The 20,306-nt window shown below is 41.9% G+C and overlaps 1 protein-coding gene across 1 annotated transcript in view; it reads right to left on the minus strand.

Moving 5' to 3' along the window:
• Positions 1–18,077, minus strand: part of Il5ra (interleukin 5 receptor subunit alpha) — a 29,846-nt gene extending 11,769 nt beyond the window's left edge. Inside the window, exons 1-7 of the mRNA XM_052721429.1 lie at positions 17,282–18,077; positions 15,754–15,892; positions 13,211–13,364; positions 12,947–13,134; positions 11,365–11,510; positions 8,436–8,578; positions 6,847–6,850 (exon numbers count right to left, since the gene is read on the minus strand). Of these exons, the coding sequence (XP_052577389.1) occupies positions 6,847–6,850; positions 8,436–8,578; positions 11,365–11,510; positions 12,947–13,134; positions 13,211–13,364; positions 15,754–15,892; positions 17,282–17,482 (975 nt within the window). The 5' untranslated portion in view covers positions 17,483–18,077. The remainder of the gene's footprint in view (positions 1–6,846; positions 6,851–8,435; positions 8,579–11,364; positions 11,511–12,946; positions 13,135–13,210; positions 13,365–15,753; positions 15,893–17,281) is intronic.
• Positions 18,078–20,306: the final 2,229 nt, after the last annotated feature.

The following is a 20,306-nucleotide window of genomic DNA, read 5'->3' on the forward strand; positions in this document are numbered from 1 at the left end:
CTCCCCACCTCAATACACATAATAAATAAATATAATTTAAAATTAAAATTGTTGGGTACTCTCTCTTTCCTTTTTTTTTTTTTTTCTTTTCTTTATTTTTATCCTGACATGATTGGACACCGGATGGCCTGGGAATTGAACCCACATCCTCTGGAATATCAGTCAGTGCTCTTAAGCGCTGAGCCATCTCTCTCCTCAGGGTACTCTCTTGCTTGTACGGAGATGTGCTTTTGAGAGAGGGAGTTGCATAGCCTGTCCTATGGAAAAGCCCACCGGCCCATCTGCCTCATTTCTGGGTGCTCTGCAGATCTTACCAACACAGCGTATTTAGAGAACTTAATCATATGGTTCAGATGGCTTTGGTTCCCATGATTTTTGACATCTCAGCCAGTTGACCTTACAATAAGGAATGTCATGGAAACTCTGTAGGAAGTGTACACTGGGCAAGATGGATGGTGACAATAGAGGACAGGGAATCTCTAGGTGATGATAGGCTAGCTTCCCCTAGCTGCCTTGGAAGCTCAATTAAATGACTCATATCTTGGTACAGCAGCCTCTCTGGCTCTAGAATTCTGTGATCTATTAGTTGGGACTGAGAGCTCGACAGAGGTGAATTTGATTCCTAGGTCTATTCCACCTTAGTCCATACAAGTTTGTACTTTGACAGCTTCAGTATCGATTTTGAATCTGACTCTGACTCAACAATAGGTTTGAAGCAAACGTACTAATTAGTAAATTGACGGAGCCCTTCCAATAAAGCAGCCCTGCTGTGTTTTTAAACTAGCGGGTAGTGGGAGCAGTTTAAATGGCGTCAACAGGGTTGAGTAATTAAGATGGTGTCAATATGTTAGTCTGTGATACAGGGTTTAACTAGCTTCTTGTGGCTTTCCCCTTTTTGGAGGCTGAAGCTGTTCGTGTCACTCAGGAAAGGTTCCCAATTCAAGCAAAAGTCAAAAGTCGCCTCCTGTGACTGAGCTTTCTCTGGCAGCTTTCAGGTGGACTCTGCGAGATCAGCTGGCTTGAGGAGCCAAGGAGAAAATAACAACAAACAAAAGGTAGGGGCAGCAAAATGCCTTGTATAAAACCAGAAGCCCACAGGCAAACGCACAAAGCTGTGCGGTCCTGGAGAAGCTGGGCTCAGGCGAAGGACGGTGCAGCAAGGCCATGGAGACTGCACTGTGTACGTGAATGACTTGACCAATTTGGGATTGAGTGGAAGCCTGGTGGTTTTCATAACCCCGACTAGGCCCAGACAGGATGGATCACAATGGGGATCCTTCTCTGCAGGCTTCCCATAAAGGACCTGTGCCTTCCAGAGCTCCCACAAACTCAGAATTCTTCGCTGTGAGCAGCTATGGAGCCCGATTTTTGCGAACCCGCTAAAGCAGTTGCAGGCTGACTGCCGAGGGTGAGGAATCCTGCAGAAGTGAGTAACTCAGGACTGAGAGGTTTGGGCCTAGTTCTATCTCTTGCTGCTGAGGTGACCTTCCTTGAGCAGTGGATTTGTTTCACTTTGTGTATTGCTTTGAAGCTGGGAATAAGAGTGAACAAGTTAACACACACACACAGTGCTTAGCATCTGTGCCGGTCCACGGTAGCCGATCAATCCATGTTTGTGGTAATTATGATTGGGATTAATGCATTGTGTCAGAGCAAAGGCATCGAGTTAATTTCCCTAGATTCTCCAAGGAAGACCACAATTGCAGAGCTGTCAGACTCCTCAGGTCAAGAGACACAAACACCAGAATTCTGGGTACAAAGGAAGAAAGAGGTCAGAAGTCACGGTGAGTCTCACTCCTCAAGAATCTGAGTTAAGCTGGGTGGTGGTGGCGGCACATGCCTTTAATCCCAGCATTCAGGGGTTGGGTGGGAGGGGGCAGAGGCAGGTGGATTTCTGTGATTGCAAGGCCAGCCTGGTCTACATAGTGAGTTCCAGGGCAGCCAGGGCTATTACACAGAGAAACCCCGTCTCAAAACAACAACAAAAGATTTAAAAAATTAAAAAAAAAAAAAAAGAATCTGAATTAAGATGAACATTGCATTGGGCTGGTAAGATGGCTTAGTGGGTACAATAGCTTATCACACAAGCCTGAAAGTCTGTGCTCAGATCTCTGGAATCCACACCAAAGCCCAGCACAGCAGCCCAGGCATTTGTAATCCTGGCAAAAACTGCAGGGGAATGGGAGGCAGAGAAGGGAGAATCTGTAGAAATCTGAGGGCCAGCTAGCCTGATGTGTGCAACTGGAAAGAGCCTAATGCTAGGCCCAACACCCAAAGGTTGTCTGTCCTCTGACTTCCTCAGTGAACTGTGGCACATGCATGCCCATACTCACACACTCTTAAACAAATCCGCACACATGTATACACACACACACACACACACACACACACACACACACACACACACAATGAGTATGGTGCACAACATGGAATAAATATTTAGACAAAAACTTCCTGTGGAGGTCAATGTAAACAACTCCATTGCTTGGCCTAGATGGAGCCTGAGCAGACCAAGTACTAGCAGAATGTCACATCTGCAGCAGTCTACATCCCAAGCCAGGTCTATCTCCGTGCCTCAGTTTCTCAGGCTTGAACATAACAAATGGAACAAGGGAGCGTCAGTCAGCACACACAGGTATAAAGGCAATCTTTTTGCCAAGTTTCAGGCCTACGCCCAGCGCTTAGCAGCTTTGAGTAGACCCTTGTCGTCTTTCCCCCATCTACTTAGTAGATGGGCAGGTCATTTGGGCAGATATTCTGGATACTGTAAGTTTGCCTCTCACATGGCCAGGCACAGAGATCCAACTTTTCCTTCACCTAAATTATCATGCATAGAGGATTGATTGGTGTGGCCACACCTGAAATAAAACAAAACAACAAAAACAAACAAACAAACAACAACCTTGGCATTAGGGGACAGTAAGCTTACTGCTACCCTTCCTTCAAGATAGTGGGACAGCCCTCAGAGCCAAGGTGGTCCAGCTTGAGGCTTACCAGGCGAGATTCATCCAGCCTTGAAACCACAGAAGCCTGAGTCAAAGGAAGGAGTTCGACTCAACTCCAATGTCTACCCAGGTGAAATCCCCCATTTTCAAAGAAAAACCCAAGGTCACAGCTGTGACAGTAGCCAATGAGGGGTTTTCCTTGTTGCTACTGGGTCACCTCTTTTTCTTTCCAAGCATTCCCCACCCCCCACCCCCACCCCCGAACTCCCGTGTTGACCCTTCTCTTACCTCATGAAGCTTTGAACCAGCAGATTATTTTGGGAAACCCAGAGCAAGCCAAGCCAAGCCAGCTCTTTCCTTTTTCCTGTTTCCCTTTCTTCTTCCCTTTTCTGGTTTATACCTTGGAAGAGAGGAAAGAGACAGAGAAAGGCAAACAGACGGACAGATGAAGAGGGGCAGGGGAGAAACCTCCAGACCCAGAAGAGAGAAGGGGTGAGAAGCAGAGCTTGAACTTCTCTGATAGGCTGTGAAAACACGAAGGAAATGCAGTGGGCCAAGATGACCCCATCTCCTCCCAGCTTTTGAGTCCATAAGCTTCAAGTGGAGGTAAACTGCTGCACACATCTGTCAAGGGCACCAAGTCAAAGAAAAACACCTTCCCTCCATCCAGTCCCCACTCCTATGTGCCACATTGGTTTGGGCTTGGCTCTGACAGTATGGCCACCACACATGTCCCCCTGCACACACACACACACACACACACACACACACACACACACACACACACAGTGGCTCACACCATAGCAGGAAAGTGAAGGTCAGGACCTCCTCTGAGGGGCCTGTCTTTGTTGCTGAGGGATTTGTCATAGCAGACAGCAGCAGTAACCCTGTGAGCAGTGACCACACTGCTGACTGAGCCATGTGAGAACGGGGGTGACTGAGTCTTGTTCTGCTCCCTATAAGTGCACCCATCTTAAAGCTGAAGAAAGATTTTTGAAAAAACGCATTTTCACTGATTTCTAATAATGCCAGGTGCAGAGTGGCAGATACAGCCTTCAGTGAGGGTGGAGCAAACCACTGTTCACATGAAGAGGAGTCCAGTGATTGTCAGGTCTAACCTATTACCAAGAAATAGGTCAGCTCCTAACCAAGGGCAGAGCTACAAATAAATGCAGTCAACCCTCGCATTTCGATGGGGCAGGATGCACCCTGGGAACATTTATTTCCATAATTGCTTGCTCCACACTCAGTATTTGAAAGTCACAGAGTGGAGGAGAGAAGATGTGAAAAAAAAAAAAACAACCAGAAAGCTTCAGAGACCAGGGTCCAGGACACACACAAAAGTTTTCAGTAAACAGGAGATGGCAGAGATAACACCAGAACAGAAGAATCCGGAACTTCAAGTTTGAGAAAAAGAAAGACCTTGAAATTGGGAAGTTCAGCTCTTAAAGCAGAAGCCAGCTGCTGCAGGGTAGTTGATAAGGAGTACTGATAAAACAAAACTGCTACTATTGTTTATTTTTAAGAAAGAAAGAGAGAGAGGGAGGGAGAGAGGGAGGAAGAGAGGAGGAGGAGGAGGAAGAAGGAAGGAAAGGAAAGAAAAGAGAATGAAAGAGAAAAAGGAAAGAAAGAAAAAGAAAACCTATGCTCTGAAAATCCCAGGGCAAGAAGGCAGACTCAAAGCAAATCTCAAGCAGATAGAGAGATCTTATTCACTGGCTGTCCTGCTCACTGCATCTATACCCCCTGTGCTTATTGGACTGGCCAAGGACCTTGCCAAGCAGAACAGAAGTCCCCTCCCCCAAGCCGAGCTCTCTACATCATCAATCCAATTTCCTGTGTCTCATTCTTCATGAAGTAACCTTGGGCTATAATGGGTTAATTAGTTAAACTATCCTAATTTGCTAATTGGTTCTTATGGCACTTATTTGGGGAAATTATACATTAGTAATCACTCCTTGGCTATTTGACAATGACTGAGTCACTTAATATCTTCAGGCTTCCATTTCCTTAGCTTAATTAAAATAACGGAGTGAACATAATATCAAAGGCACGGGGTGATAGTGAAAATCCAGGAGGGCTCCCAGGGGCTGTTTGTGAGGCAAGGTAGGAGAGATGGAAGAGTGTCTGAAGGAAATGAATATAGCAGCAAAACTGCCTGAGAGACTGCAAGCTGAGCATAATTATTACTGCATCCTCCAGGGGTAAGGAAGAGCCATGCAAAATGTCCCTGAGGGGCTCGGACTTCCTATTATGTTTATTAATCATCTTGATGAAAACGGAGAGTCTGCATTGATTAAATTCACTAATGATCCTAAACTGAGCAGGGGAGTAAATTCCAGAAAGGATGGATTTATAAGGTAAGCGCTAATATTAATCAGCTCGTCTTCATGAAATGGGTGGCAATAAATGACATAGGATTCGCAGTAGCAAATGGCAATGAAGTATACCTGGGAGGGAAATATAATGAGGCCAGGTCCAAGCCAGGAAGCAGTTATTTTGGAAATGGTAAGAGAGCGGGAGAGGGGAAATGAGTAATACGTTAAAAACAAGCTTAACGTAAACTCTCAAGGTGGATCACCATCTTACTCTCAGTGCTTTGGTGATGAATATTGGAGAGTGGAGTCACAAGAACGGCAGAGTTAGAAGCAACCAGGGAAAGAAGTGTCACATCTACAGGTGAGGGGACTGAGGCCCAGAAAGGTTACTTGTTAGGAACTAGGTCAGAGTAGTAAAACTCAGTTTAGCGTGCTCCTTCGCTCAGTCCCCCGTGTGGTGGCAGACTATCACTCCCTCTTACAACCTGAGTTTATTCTCGGAATCCGCAGCGCTGTACTGTGCTCTCTGATTACTTAGCCATCTCTAACTTGGGCCATTGAACTACACACTGGCAGAGCCACAGCTAAAATCCAGATTTGATTTTGTCTACTGCTGCTTCCTCACCCTCTTAAGTTCTAAAGTGTCAACAGTCAACACCAACTATAACTTCAAGACTCAAGCACTCAGCAAACAATACTGACTTCTTAGCCGAGATTCTGACCTTGGCCTCTACCATACTCATCTGAGGTCTCTTGGTCCATATTCATTTTTTTTTTCCAAATTTGTTTAGGTTGCAATATAGGGACAACAATGAGAAACATCAGTAGCTTCAGGCCAATGAGAGTTGTACACTTGAGAAACACATAAAACACTTTGTAAAAGGAATCCATGGAATACAAATATGCAAAGCTTCTGCTACAGGATTTGACAAAATTAATAATCTTGTTTCAAATTCCCTGAGACTAATGAGTCTTGGTTTTCTCTTGGGGCACAGAATAAGTTTTATTTGTGCAAATGACATGTTTTTGAGAGCGATCCTATGTGTACCAGGTCAGTTTAGTTCAGCCGGGGAGAAAGGGAGGGAGAAGATTCACCTCATCAAAATCATGAGGTAGGTAAGGCTGTCCATTTTTCAGTTCCCCATACCCCACTTTCAGTTCCTCTCCCTGGGAAGCTCACGGTGCTGCTCCTAGCAAACACACACACACACACACATACACACACACACACACACACACACACACACACCCCAGTGCTGTCAGGCACTGAATACGGCAGTATTGGTCGTGTATTGAACAACTGTAGGGGGTGCCACAGGAATTCGGGGCAATGTTCTCAGCCTCCTTACAGACCCAGATCAGTGCTCCACCTCTCAAGGCCTTCCGTCATTCCTCTCTCCCCTGGAAATGAACCTGATAACATCAGTTCTGACTCACTGCCGCACAGGCTAATGGTTCGCTGCCCAAGAATTTCCGGAGGACCCACCCTGTAGCCCAAGTGAGCGAATTACTTTAGTAGAAAATTTTAGTATGTGCCTGACATAAATTTCTCTCTAAGTATGCTGTCCCAGTTGTTTTGGAACATCCCTTAGGTCCTGTAAGACGTAATGTAACCAGCTATAAGCACAAAGTCCTCTATGCCAGCCTAATTTGCTAAGCACCTTGCAACATGTAGGGTCCTATCACACCATGACTGAGTGCTAAGAGACTGGGCCCTAGAATACATTAACCTAGGGTTCACCCCATCTCAGAGCTTGCAGAGGTAAGCCCATCACCCAAGTGTTCCAAATATACATCCTTATCTGAAGGACGGGTTTCTTGATAGATTTATCTAAGAGAATATATGAAAATCATCTAGTGTTTTGCAAATATCTTTGTATACCAGTAATTCCCTTTATCCAAGAAATACCCCCCTTCATCCATGGTTGCTACCCATTCCCTGTTACTTGTCATGTATGGTACTCATTTTATTTACCAAATAAACCAGTCAATTTGATCACAAATAAAAATAGGTTCAAAACCAACACACATGCCCAGGAGATGTCCAAATTACTATCTGTTAGGCTAAAGGTTCAGGAATGGATTCAGGTTTCATGGACCTTAATATTATTTAGTTTTAAAATCTTTTAAAAAGGAAACAAATAAATTCATACCTGATTATGACAAAATTATGGTGATGGGGACCTTTCCGGGGCCTAGAAATGAGGGGCAAAAGAGGACGGGTGTGTTTCCAAAGGTGAAAGGGAACAATCTTATGATCCACAATTTGGCACCTTGACTGAGCTGCAACGTGAACACTAACACGGCATAAGACCAAACATAAAGAAGTAATTATGCATTAAATCCACAGGCTCTGAGAAAGATGGAGGGTCATCAATGTCAGTTTTGTAGTTTTACATTTATACTATCGATTTTGCAAGATGTTGCCACTGGGAGAAACTAGGTCAAAGAAAGATTGTATTTCTGTTTCTTTCCCCAGCTTATGAACCTGCAATTATCTGAAAATAAAAAGTGTACTCTAAATAATTAGATAGGGGGTGGGGAGATGCCTCAGCAGGTAAGAGTGCTTGCTGTACAAATGTAAGGGACTGAGTTCAAATTCCCAACATCCATTTGAAAAGCTGGACATGGCTGCGTGGGTACCTGTAAACACAACGCTGTTGAGCTCAGAGGTGTGAGGACGTCTGGTGCTTACTGCATACCAGCAGAGCCCCAAGTTCAACAAGAGATCCTGTCTCAAAGGAACAAGGCAGGGAATGATCAAGCAGGATCCCGACATCCCCCTTTGTCCTGAATGAACACACACAGTGCACATACCTGCATACTCTCTCTCTCTCTCTCTCTCTCTCTCTCTCTCTCTCTCTCTCTCTCTCTCTCTCTTTCATACAGCACACACTCATGCATGCACACATACACGCACAATATGGATGGCAGTAAAAACAGAAAAATCTCAATATAAATTATGGAACAAAATAAAATAGGCCTGGGAAGGGCTTGTGCTAGAGAGACAGTGGGACCACAAGGTTTCCTAGACCACATGCGTCTACTTGAAGACACAGTGGCTGGATGAAAAGTGAGGCAGAGTGGAGCTGAAGCCGTTTCAAGACCTGAGTGAACATGTGCACTCGCCAGGATTATCTGTTGCCACTGCTTTTAAATACACAATAGGGACTCACCCACATAAATAGGCTGACTCCACTCGCCCCAGCTTCCAGACACTCTGCAAGATGAGCTCACAATTGCTCTCACTTGAATGGAGTATGTAGAAACATCATCAATTTTTGAGACGAATTTGTTGGTGGCCAGTTTTTCCATCTAAATGGGGGAAATTAACATTGTAATAATGCCTAGATAAATAATTTTTGCAGAATACCAGCTTGAGGGAGTCACATGCAGGTAATGTGTCTCATTATTTAGCAAGTAATCTAAAATCACCAGGGCGTAGTCATGAGTTTATTCCACACTGTTCCAGTGTGAGGTCTTGGCAAGTTACCCTGAGGGGGGAAAGTGATCTTATAACTAAAATATATAAAAGGGTCAGCTGAAGGACCAGGTGAAGCCATGTAGAAAAATTCACTTTTCATATGGAAAAATTGAAGTCACCTTCAACAATATGCATAATCTCTGTTACCTTGTCCTTCCACACTGGTAAGTCGTCGTCCTAAACAGCACGTGGTTTGTGCCTGTTCAGCCCTGCCCAGTGACCACAGCCTGTGTGGGTTTTCTGCTCTATTGCTTGGATGGTCCAAACAGCTCACATCCCGTACCCACTTAGTCTCCCTCACATCCAACCTTCACACTGCAGCCAGGATTACCCTTCTACCGTAAATGCTACATTTCTCAACCATGTAAAATCTTTTGATGCTGCTCATTGCCCGTGGCCCTGGTTTTAAAGTAGATGCTCTTTGGCTTCTAGTAAATGTCTCACGGAGCCACTCTGAAATTGCTATGTAAGTACAGAGTTACAAGTCTGATGTTAGCCTTGTGTTGAGGCCAGCTCAGTCACTACCCCTTGGCTGAAGGAAGCATGTACTCTCAAGCCTCTGGCCTGTTCCTTTTCCTCAGACGCCCAGCAGGCACAGCGTGGTTGTGAACTGGTAAAGGTCAGGAAATGCTGATTGCTCCTCTATGATAAGATCAGTGCAGACAGTGAGAGCATGGTTTAGAAGTGGAGAGCCATTGGACATTGTCGTGACAACATGATCAATTGGTTTGTATTTTCATGTCTTCAGCTATATTTGTTTTGTTTTGTTTTTCCTAGTTGATCCTTTTTAATGTTTATGAAAGCACTAATCTATGGCAGATTAGAAATTTACAAGAGAAAGCCAGTCCTTCATAGAGGATATTTCTGGAAACACACACTATGATGTCCTTCTCTTTTTGCCTCAGTCGTCAAGTTTCTGTCTGATGCCCCCAGGCTATGTTCAACTCCATGCTGTGAAGGATGACAGGGTTGTTTTGCCCCCTCTCTCCTCTGTACTCTGTTGATCTTTCCTATGGTGGGAGGCTCTGATGCCATTTGCCAGGGCAGGACTTATCTTATGTCCATTCATTTTTATTTAATTTATTTTTGTTGCATTGGTGTTTTGCCTGTATGTATGTCTGTGGGTGGATACCAGATCCTCTGGAACTAGAGTTACAGACAGTTGTAAGCTGCCACGTGGGTGCTGGGAATTGAACCTGGGTCCACTGGAGGAGCAGTCAGTGCTCTTATCTTTTAGCTTTGTGACTATAAGAAATTATTTGGCTTTTTTTTTTTTTCCGGGGATGAGGCTTAATAAAATAGGAAACATAATTACGCAACAGTTATTGTGGACAAGTTATAAAATAACACAATAAAACTCTATGAGTGTAACACATGCCCACTGCACCATTGTCAAGTGTGCAGGCCAGAAATGTTGAACAGACACACTGTTGTGCAACCAGACTGCAACACACTTTTCATCTTGCAAGTCTGAAGTTGGTCTCTGTGTGCATGAGACCCTCCATTCAATTCCCATCACCCAGTGATCAAAAATTCACACTCTGGACACTGTTCCCATTAGACAACGGTTCCTCATTTTCCATTGCCCATTTCCTGGCAGTCATTGTACTGCCTTCTGTTTATATGTGTTTCTCCACCCAGGGCATCTCATAAAGGCAGAATCATATACTATTTGTCCTTTGAGACCTGCTTATTTCACCTTGCTTGCTGTCCTTAGGCTCATTCATATTGTAGCATGTATCAGAATGTCCTTTCAAAGACTGAGGAATGACCCTTTGTACATATTAATATATATCCCATGTTGTTTTTCTATTCATATTCTGTAGGGCTTTAGGTTTGGCTTGTTTGTTTTCAGGTAAGAATCTTGCTGTGTAATCCAGACTAGCTTCAGATTTACAGCATTCCTCCTCTCTCTGCCTCCCTCCTGGGTGCTGGAATCACAAATGTGTGCCACCAAGTCTGACTCTAGTCATCGATTAATGGATGTGGGGGCTGTTTCAGCTTGTGAGTAATGCTGCTGTGAGCATGGGTATCCAAATATCTTTTTTGAGACCCTATTTTGAAATCATTTACATGCATACCTAGAAGTAGAATTACAGGCTCTTAGGATAATTGTAACTTCTGGAAAACTTGCCTTCCTGTTTTCCCCTACTGTAGCTGTATCATTTGTATTTTTAGCAAAGCTCTTTCAAATGAATTTCATTTTATCCTTTGTAATATTTTCTACTCAAAGTTTGTCTTTTCAAAATAAAGCTACTGTAAGATTTGATTTATTTCTGTAATACCTGGGGCAGATGTAAGTCAACATTGACTTTGTTGATACTTAAAAACACCCAGAGTAGTCACTACTGAAACTTTTGAATCAGTGGCTCTCAGACTGTGGGTTGCAACCCCTTTGGCACACTTCTATATCCCAAAATATTTACATTAGGATTCATAGTAGTAGCAAAATTAGTTATTTAGTAGCATTGAAAATAACTTTATGGTTGGGGATCACCACAACATGAGGAACTGTATTAAAGTGTTGCAGCATTAGGAAGGTTAAGAACCACTGTTTTAAATGCTCCACAAATAATGGATGTCTATCATGGAATACTGGAAAGATACTAAAAATTACCTGAAAGTAACCATTCTTTGTGTTGTGGATTTTCAATTCATAATTAAAGCAATGAACTGGAAAGGCAGAAACTGGTTTCTCCCACTGGATATAAAGAGAAGTTTCTTCGATCTCAACTGTCACATTCATTGGAGGATTCACTTGATCTAGGTGAGAGAAGAAAAGGTAGGTCAGCGGCAATTCTGTGAAAACAATGATCAGGGCTGACAGCCCCAAGCCACTGTTTCTAAGATATGCTTTTTTCAAGGTTTACCATTAGGTCTCAATCAACCAATCTCAAGCCACAGGAAGTGGATGGCTTCCCATGAGGTTCTTGGTGTGGCTTGTTGAATAGATTTACACATATAAAAAACAGAAATCACTACTCCACATGCAAGGGATTGATTGGCACCCTTCCCCTGGCAGCTCATTGCAAGGTGTGCCCAGCATCCCTTTAACTTTCCAGGTTAGACTGTGCTCATGGTCAGCACAGGGACCATGTGCCCCACATCCATTTCCCAGCAGAGGGATAGCTCTGGGAAAATCACTTCTCCTTTCTGGTTCCAGGGTTTATTTTTTGTTGTTGTTGTCTTGTTTTGTCAGATAGAACAAGAAGCTTCTGTATTAAAAGGGCAGATCGAGCTAAATATGTCTTTACAGGAGTAAGCACTTCCATACTAGCATCAGAGACTGAGTTTGGATTCCCAGCACCCAGGTGAAAACAGCTGTAACCTCAGAGCTAGGGGTGGTGGTTGGGTGGTAGAGATAGGTGGATTCTAGGGCCTCACTAAGCTAGCCAACCAGCAAAAATGACAAGTTCCAGATCCAGTGAAAGTTTCTGATCCCTACAAAATAAAATGGAGAAGCAATTGAGGAAGATATTCTAATGTTAATCCCAAGCTTCTGCATGGACAAGCACACCTGCACAAATACATATACAGTACACATACACATATGAAAAAAATGAAAGAGGAAGTGGGAAAGAAAAGACAAGGGTGGAGGAGAGAAAAAACCTGTGGACATATTGTTTAAAAGTCTAGAGATGAGTCCAAACCACTACAAAGGACCAATGAGGATTGGAGATGGTTAGCTTTGAAAGAAGAGCCACATGATGGAAAACCTGAATGAATACCTTTGGACTGCAGAAGGACCACACCTTGGGGAAAAGACTCAGAACTGTTCTGGGTATGATCTATTACAAGACCTGTGAACATACATTTCATGGAAGAAGCCAGAACAGATGAGTAGTGCCATGACTTTTCCAGGTGCAGTCATTCTCAACTGGGGAGAACTCTACCCTCAAAAGGATATGTTTAAGATCTGATTTCATCACAGCTCAGGAGAGGGAACAAGTAGGGAAGATAAGAGCTAGATAACTCATAGATAGGGGCCAAGACGACCACTAAACATCTTCCCACTCTCAGGACCGTCCCCTACATTTCCAAGTCATCCAGCAATTATGTAGAATTAAAGTTGGGATGCCTATCTTATTTTTTCCCTCATATTGATTGTATGCTTGTTTAATATTTGAAAGGTAGCAAGACCCTTTACAATGCAAAGATTCTACTATTCCATTATTCCAAAGTTGGGATTAGTGTCTTACCAATGGCATGTGGAGTGAACAGCTGATCAAAGGGCTTGATTGCAGCATGCTTGCTTGAGCCATTAACATGCACTGCAAGCTGCGCAAACCCTTTGCTGTTGATAAACGTCCTGGGAAACCAGCATGCAGTATTTCTGTCCAGTGCATCTCTGCTGTATTCCTGGCATTCTTCAGTCCAAACACCAAACCTAAATTGCAACACCCATGAGTTTTTATAAGGGAAGAGGAAATGGATAATTTGCATAAGTAAAAATAGATACTGACCTGTAGTATAGGAAATACTGTGTGTCCTCAGGGGCATCCTTGCCAACAAGCCAGGTGCAGCGAAGAGACACTTGGTATGGCCTTAAGTGGGTGTGACTACTCACAACAGTGTTTGTGGTACAAGTTAAATTCATAACCGAGGTTCCAGAAGACCCTAGGGGACCACAAATAAAAAGAACAAAACATTGCCATGATGGCTTATGAATTTTGTGCTTTTGTTTGAGATACTATTGATTGTGAGTGACCACAAACATCCAATTATAGAAACTCATTTGCAAAGGGCAAATTTACTGGAGAAATGAAACTAAAGCTATAAAGCCTCGGGTTTTGACATGAAAGAACTTTTCAGCTATTGTAGATGAAGCTGTGGAGGTGTGTCAGTGAGACGGATGTCTGAAAGTTCAAGTCTAGTGTCATGTGTCCAACAACTTGAGCACTCTAGTACTATATTTGTCAGTACCTGACTGTGAGGCATTTCCCCAAATGCTGCCTGAACTCCAGTTGTTCCTGCTGTAAATGAGAGGTTAGGTCAAAGAATCTCTCCAGAATCCCCTTCCCTCTTAGATTATATGAGCCATTCCTTGGCATCTATATTTCAAGAATCCCATGGATTACTGCTCAGGGGATGCATTTTGGCAATACCCCAAGATCTTACTATTATATTAGAGACCAATGTAAACAGCTTGCCAGCCTCCTTAACATACTATAACTTAAAATCTAAGATTCCAAATGTTTGTTTGCACTGGATTTCCCCCAAATTATGTTTGTGCTACCCAGAACACTCTGTGAAACAAAGAAGGGGGAAAAGGTATTTTGGGGGCTAGGGTCAGGGATAACCTTCCTAAAGAGGAAACTCTGAATAATGGAAGTGTTTTTATTTTTTCTTAAAACAGCTATAGATTAATTTGTATCACTGTCATCAAGTGTCTTTCATTGGACAGAGAGAGAGGGTGAGAGGAGAGAGCTTCCTATTGCCGTTTGGAATTTGGAGACAGAAAACTGGTTAGTTTGCCTTATGATACATACATGCATATTATATATGATGTAGACACATATGTATCTATAAAATCATGCCTCTGTATCTGTACTATTTGTTCCAGAACTTTCCTCCCATACTAAAACCTTCAGATGCTCAGGTCTCTTATATGATGCCATCTTGCATATGGCTTACACAGCCTCTGGTTTAGTATAAATCCTTTCTAGAGAACTTGAAATACTTAATGTAAGTGCTTAGTAAATAATTGTTAGACTGTTATTTAGAATAGTGGCATGAAACAATCTGTTTATGAACAGTATGGATGCTTCAATGCTTTTGTCGTAGAATGCTTTTGATCCACATTTAGTTGAAAGGATAAATGTGGAACCTATGGATATAGGGCTTCCCTCCTCACTCTGTGCATACATGTGTCCACATACTAAACATCTGCACAGTCTATGTCATGTCAAAGTAAGTCATCAGTTTCCCAGTTCCAATCCAAGAAATAATTCAGTATGGATTTTCACTTGGTTAGTGGCATAAATAATACTTGATTAGTGTAAGTGTGTATTGGGCGGTGGTACTAAGGGAATAATTAGAACTGCAGAAACTTAACACTGAAAGGAAAACCACATAGAGGAAGTTCAGTTGTTCAGTAGATGTGAAATAATGGCTTAATGCGAGGTACACAATGGACCATATTTATATTCATCTGTATTCCTTGAAGTACACTCCTTATTTAGGGGCAAGCCACTGGAAAATGATGAGTAAATGCACACATCTGTGTTGTTACCAGAACAGTTCAGGGTTTTTGGTTAAGTGTGCCCAGGTTCTATTTGTTAAAGACTTTGCTGTGCAGCTTATGGTGTAGTTGGGAAGTGGAGAGCCCTGTCTGAGTTGAGGTCTTTGCGGAGGTCTTTGGAGACACATCTTTAAAAGGGATAGATAGTTGGGCTCTTGCCCTTTTTTTGCCTCCCCTTGCTTCCTGGCTCTAGACCTCTACCACCTGCTTCTGGAAGGATATGCTGTGTTGTTAAATGGACTAAAAATAGGCCTGACAGGTCATGGGTGGAAACCCCCACCAAAACCAGAAACCAAAATAAGTGTATTATCTTACATATTTGTTATAGTAAAAAGAAAGCTGACTAATAATACAGGAGGCAGGATCTTCTCCAATGATGTAGCTAGGAGAAAGATTTGAAAAACACTCACAGATATGGGGCTAAAACATATATGATTTAGGAAGTCACATATCCCAGGGTCTGATGGTCTGTCTCCTCCTTTTTTTTCCGTCTTGTGTTTGTGTCACTCTGTGTTAAAATGTTTAAACAGAGCTATCTCTGCTTATGTGTATCAGAAGCCCCAGCTCCCAGTGTAGATATAGGGATGTGCTTGCAGGGGTGCCACAGGTGGACCTGGATGGCCTATGAAAGCTATGATCGGAATGTGGGTGCTATGAAAGATTAAAAGGAGATTGGAAGGTGTGGTGCTGGACTAAAGAAAAGAGGCTCTTTCCCATTCTGAGAAGTGTAAAATATGAAATTTAGATGTTCCATGTCTCCTTTACCTGATGGAGCTTTGAGTTCAGCAGAAACCCAACTGCTGGCCAGGAAAGAGTGACTTCTCCATAGGATGCTCCTCACACTAGCTGCAAAGCCATCATGAAGGGGGGCCACATATTTGCTTTCAGTCTTCCTGGTATTATACTAAAATAAAACCCGCCAGTCATGGTATGTAACAGAAAACAACATCAATCAAATAGGCCTTTTACTCCACTTTGAAAATGATAATAAGTAAAATGGTATGAAGTAATTTTCTTAGAAAAGGGCATCATAATATTAATATAGTTTCTCAATGACACATGAACATATTCCTCTTTTAATAACAAACACCATATTGTAATTAAAGCTCAAGTTGCCTTTGATTCTCATCATTAATGCCAGTCTCCTCTCTAGGAGTACCTTCTGGACAGAAAATTCTTTAAAATTTCATATTTACTCCAAAATGGTTAGTACAAATTACATGTCCCATTCTTTCACCTTACTACAAATGTGATGAGCAGTAGGTGTGTTAGCACATCCCTAGCATAAATCTGAGAAATCAACTCAAGACCCGAGGATGTAAACAAGGTAGTGAATGAACTTGGCCTTCACCTTGGGTTTTCTGACCCTGTACTGCTCCCTTGTACCATTTTGTTCACGACTTTCTTCTAGTTTTATTGACATTTTGGGAGATAAGTAAACAAGCAGCAGCAGTGAAGGGTAAGGTTTTTAGCTCTTAGCTAGTACTCTGACCTCTTGGGCTATTAACTCTGCATTTGGCTCTGTGTTTCTTATTTAATAAGACCGTTCATCTACAGTACTATCAAATACATCACCCTTCAAAAGTTGGTAAATAGTGTGGCTGAATCATTAAAGTCACTGTTGTGTGAGCACAATGACTTGAGTCTGGGTCCCCAAAACACATGTAAAATTCAAGGCACATGACAGCATGCACCTGTAACCCCAAACACTGGGGGTAGTGCAGAGAGGTGGATCCCTGAAGCCTAGTCGAATTGATGATCTTGCAATTGAATGAGAGGCTTCTCTCAAAAACAAAAGGTCTTGGAGAGGGATCAAGGAAAGCGTCAACCCGTGGCCTTCATACCCCTGCATACCTAGCCACCTTACATGTGCACAGACCTACACTAACAAGTGCATAACACACATGTACACTCTCTCTCTCTCTCTCTCTCTCTCTCTCTCTCTCTCACACACACACACACACACACACACACACACACACACACACACACGAGAGAGAGAGAGAGAGAGAGAGAGAGAGAGGTGGGGGGGAGGAAGGGAAGGAGGGAGAGAGAGACTTTCCTTGAGATAAAGCCTTCTATGCTACTGTTTCATTTTGAATAATAAGCATGTGTCTAATTCACTTTACAGGTCCTACTGGTAATACAAGAAGATCTTTAGTAATTGGATGTTCTTTATGAAGAATTTCACTTCATGAAGAAAAATGCAGTTTAAAAAATGAATATTCACTCTTGGTTTGGTTTTGTTTGGTTTGGTTTTGGTTTTGTTTTTGTCCTCAGACCCAGCACTTACCTCATCTTCTTGTGGAGCATTTATTTTCACATGATATTGTAGATCAGTAGTTCTTTGCTCTTGGTCAGGATTTGGGGCCCAGTGTAAAAGAACTTGAGCTAATCCAATGGCTTTAACGGTAAAATTGACAGGTGGTCGAAGTAAAACTATTGATTCAAAAAACAACAACAAACAAAAATGATCCAATGTTAAACTGTCCATTTTGTGTATGGTGCTGGGGGTACAACTCAGGGCCAGGGAATATGGGACAGATATGTTACCAGTGAGCTATATTCCCAGTCTTTAACAGATTTTAATTATTTTGTTCAGTAACATACTGGTTTGTTGTGGCTTATTAGAATATATGATACAGAAGTAATTTGGCAAAAGTTTCTTTAAAATGATTGCTAGTTCATCATCCAGGCACTACCTGTAACTTTCACATGGTTTTATTGGATATGAACAATCTACCATATTGTTATTCGTTAAAGGTGTACTTTTCACAGTAAGCATCATAATCAGTGGATGGGATGTGGTAACAATTTCTGGACTTCTAATCCATCTTCTTTTCTTTTCACAGGAGTATAGAAGATAAAAAGAACACACCGGGGTTTGGGGGCAGCATATGTCAAACATGAAAACAGTTGTCTCGTGGACATCTGGTTTCCATTGCATAAAAGTACCTACTTGTTTGTAAGATCAATGATTCACGATGTAAAATGTATTTATATTTCATTATGAGCCATGTCCTAAAGTATTTGAGTAGAAAACAAAAGGATTTGCTTTCAAGATAAAATATTTTATTTAATTAAGAACTCAGTACACATTGTAGAAATACTGCAAAACACAATGAGCAAAAAGAAGAAAGTAAAAAATTTCAATTCATGTCTTATTCTGTTATGTTTTTTCTGGAGTGTCTAAACAACTTATTAAAATTTTTCATCCAAACTCGGGCAACACTATACATTGTGAAACACAAAATCTTTAATTTATTCATTTTCTAAATTGTCAGTGTTTTCCGTTGACCTTTAAAAGCCCTTCATAACCCCGCACCTGTGTTTGACATGCAAGGGTTTCCAGGACTGCCTGTGTAGTTCACCTTTATTCCAACAGCCACTGGCTACTGTGGCTTTTCAGATCTAAATTAGCTAACTAAACCCCAAAGTTCATTGCTCTAGCTGCACTGTGTACATTTCAACTGTTTGGTGGTTATGTGTCCACTATGTGGACAGTGGCTATGTGCTAGGCAGTACCAAGATAGAATGCCATCTTTATAGAGAGTTCTAGATAGAGCTGGGCTGGTGCCATCAAACAGTTTTCCTCTCTTAACCTCCATCATCATACTAAACCCTTAGATCAATGAGTTTCAGGGGCAAAAAAGAAAAGAAAAATGGCAGAAGTTTATTCTTGCTTCTTGTGAGGCCTTTTGTGAAATTCCCAGTGGAATTGGGGGTCCTAAACATGGCCTCCAGAGGCTGCCTTCTTCCAGGATGCCCATATATACTCTTAGAATTGAATTTTTCACTGAAGTATAGAATTTATATTTCTGCCCACACTGATTTCTTAAATCTCAAGAGTTATACTGTTTTATAAAAACTTCCCAATTGAATGCTTATTTTGGAGAAAATTCCATTACCATTTTTATAATATACTTTAACAAAAACAGACATTATTGGATAGACAATCCTTACCCTTTTCGTCAGAAAGTAAGTCAGCTTGCAATGTTGTCCAAGCCCCCACAAAGATTAGTAACATAGACTGCATGATGGTCAAATCCTAGGGGAAGCATGGAAGACAAATTCCAGATCATCACATTGCCATTTCTAAGGAAAGCTGGCAGCTACTTTCTAACTTGAGATCAGTCAGTGGGTCACTTAGCAACTGCTTATAATCTATCTCTTTTGCTTGCTGGGAATGCAAACATATGGGGCTTTGCTCTTGGGTTGTAGAATCATCTGTTGGGACAGAATGACATGTAAATTAGTAATTAATTGAAATGTGTTATGTGTCTGGGGCACAATAGGTGCAAAGAGAATTCTGATTTGACTCACAGAGGGTGAATTAAAGTTCACAATACACACAAGCAGAGATTCCACTAGAGTCCACTGAGCAAATGCGTAGCGGTACAAGAAAAAGAAGAAAACAGCAGACTATTGATATTCAGGACAGTAGAGCAGGCCTCAGGATGGGAAAAGTTCTAAGTAATTAATAACAAACGAACACTACTAATTTCGTTCATATGTTTTTAAATTAGGGGCTTGGTGGTAGAGTATTACGTAGGAAGTCCTAGGTTTGATCCCACCACCCTTCCCCTTCAAGTCAATGTGACAAGAAACTTACATTGATAACAATTTGTAATGTGAGAAACATAAACTTCCATTTAAAGTCTGGAATAAATTTGTGATACTTTGAGTTTGGGGGAAGATGATTTATAGTCTTAAGGACCCAAATGAGAACAGGACAAGAGGCAGACAAAGAACATGATCAGACACTTGGAAAAAGTGTAAGTATTTCTCCCTCCAGAAAACAACTTGACAATGAGATGGATGGAAAGTAGAATGTTGGGTTAAGGGAATGAGGAAAAGCAGAGGGTCTCAGACCTTGAGTTCAAAGGGGAATGCAACAGCTCCTGCTGGGACCTGTAGATTAGAGATTTGGAGTTTTCCCAGAGATTTTCTGGAGCTTGACTTTAAGGATGAAAAGTGTGTGTGGCTTCCACCAGGGGTGTGCTTCCTCACTTAAAAAGAAAATTCAGGCATTTATTTATTCATCATGTGTGTGTGTGGCTGTATGAACTTGGGTCATACCTCAATCTTCAGACAACAAAAGATGCTCTTGCAGCTTGATAGTAATTAAAATGACTTACAGGGCTAGGTTGTAGCTCACTGGGAGAGCCTTGTTTAGAATATGAAAGACCTTGCTTAGACCCTTAACACTTTAACAATAAATAATTTTTTTAAAATAAATGAATCAGAGGTTTTACTTTAAAATGATTTAAATGACTAGACATTTTCCAAGTCTAATTCCAGTGCAGGCAAAGGAAAGA

Source organism: Peromyscus californicus, unplaced genomic scaffold (genome assembly GCF_007827085.1).
Source record: "Peromyscus californicus insignis strain IS unplaced genomic scaffold, ASM782708v3 Scaffold_6__1_contigs__length_162567912, whole genome shotgun sequence".
Lineage (NCBI taxonomy): Eukaryota > Metazoa > Chordata > Mammalia > Rodentia > Cricetidae > Peromyscus > Peromyscus californicus.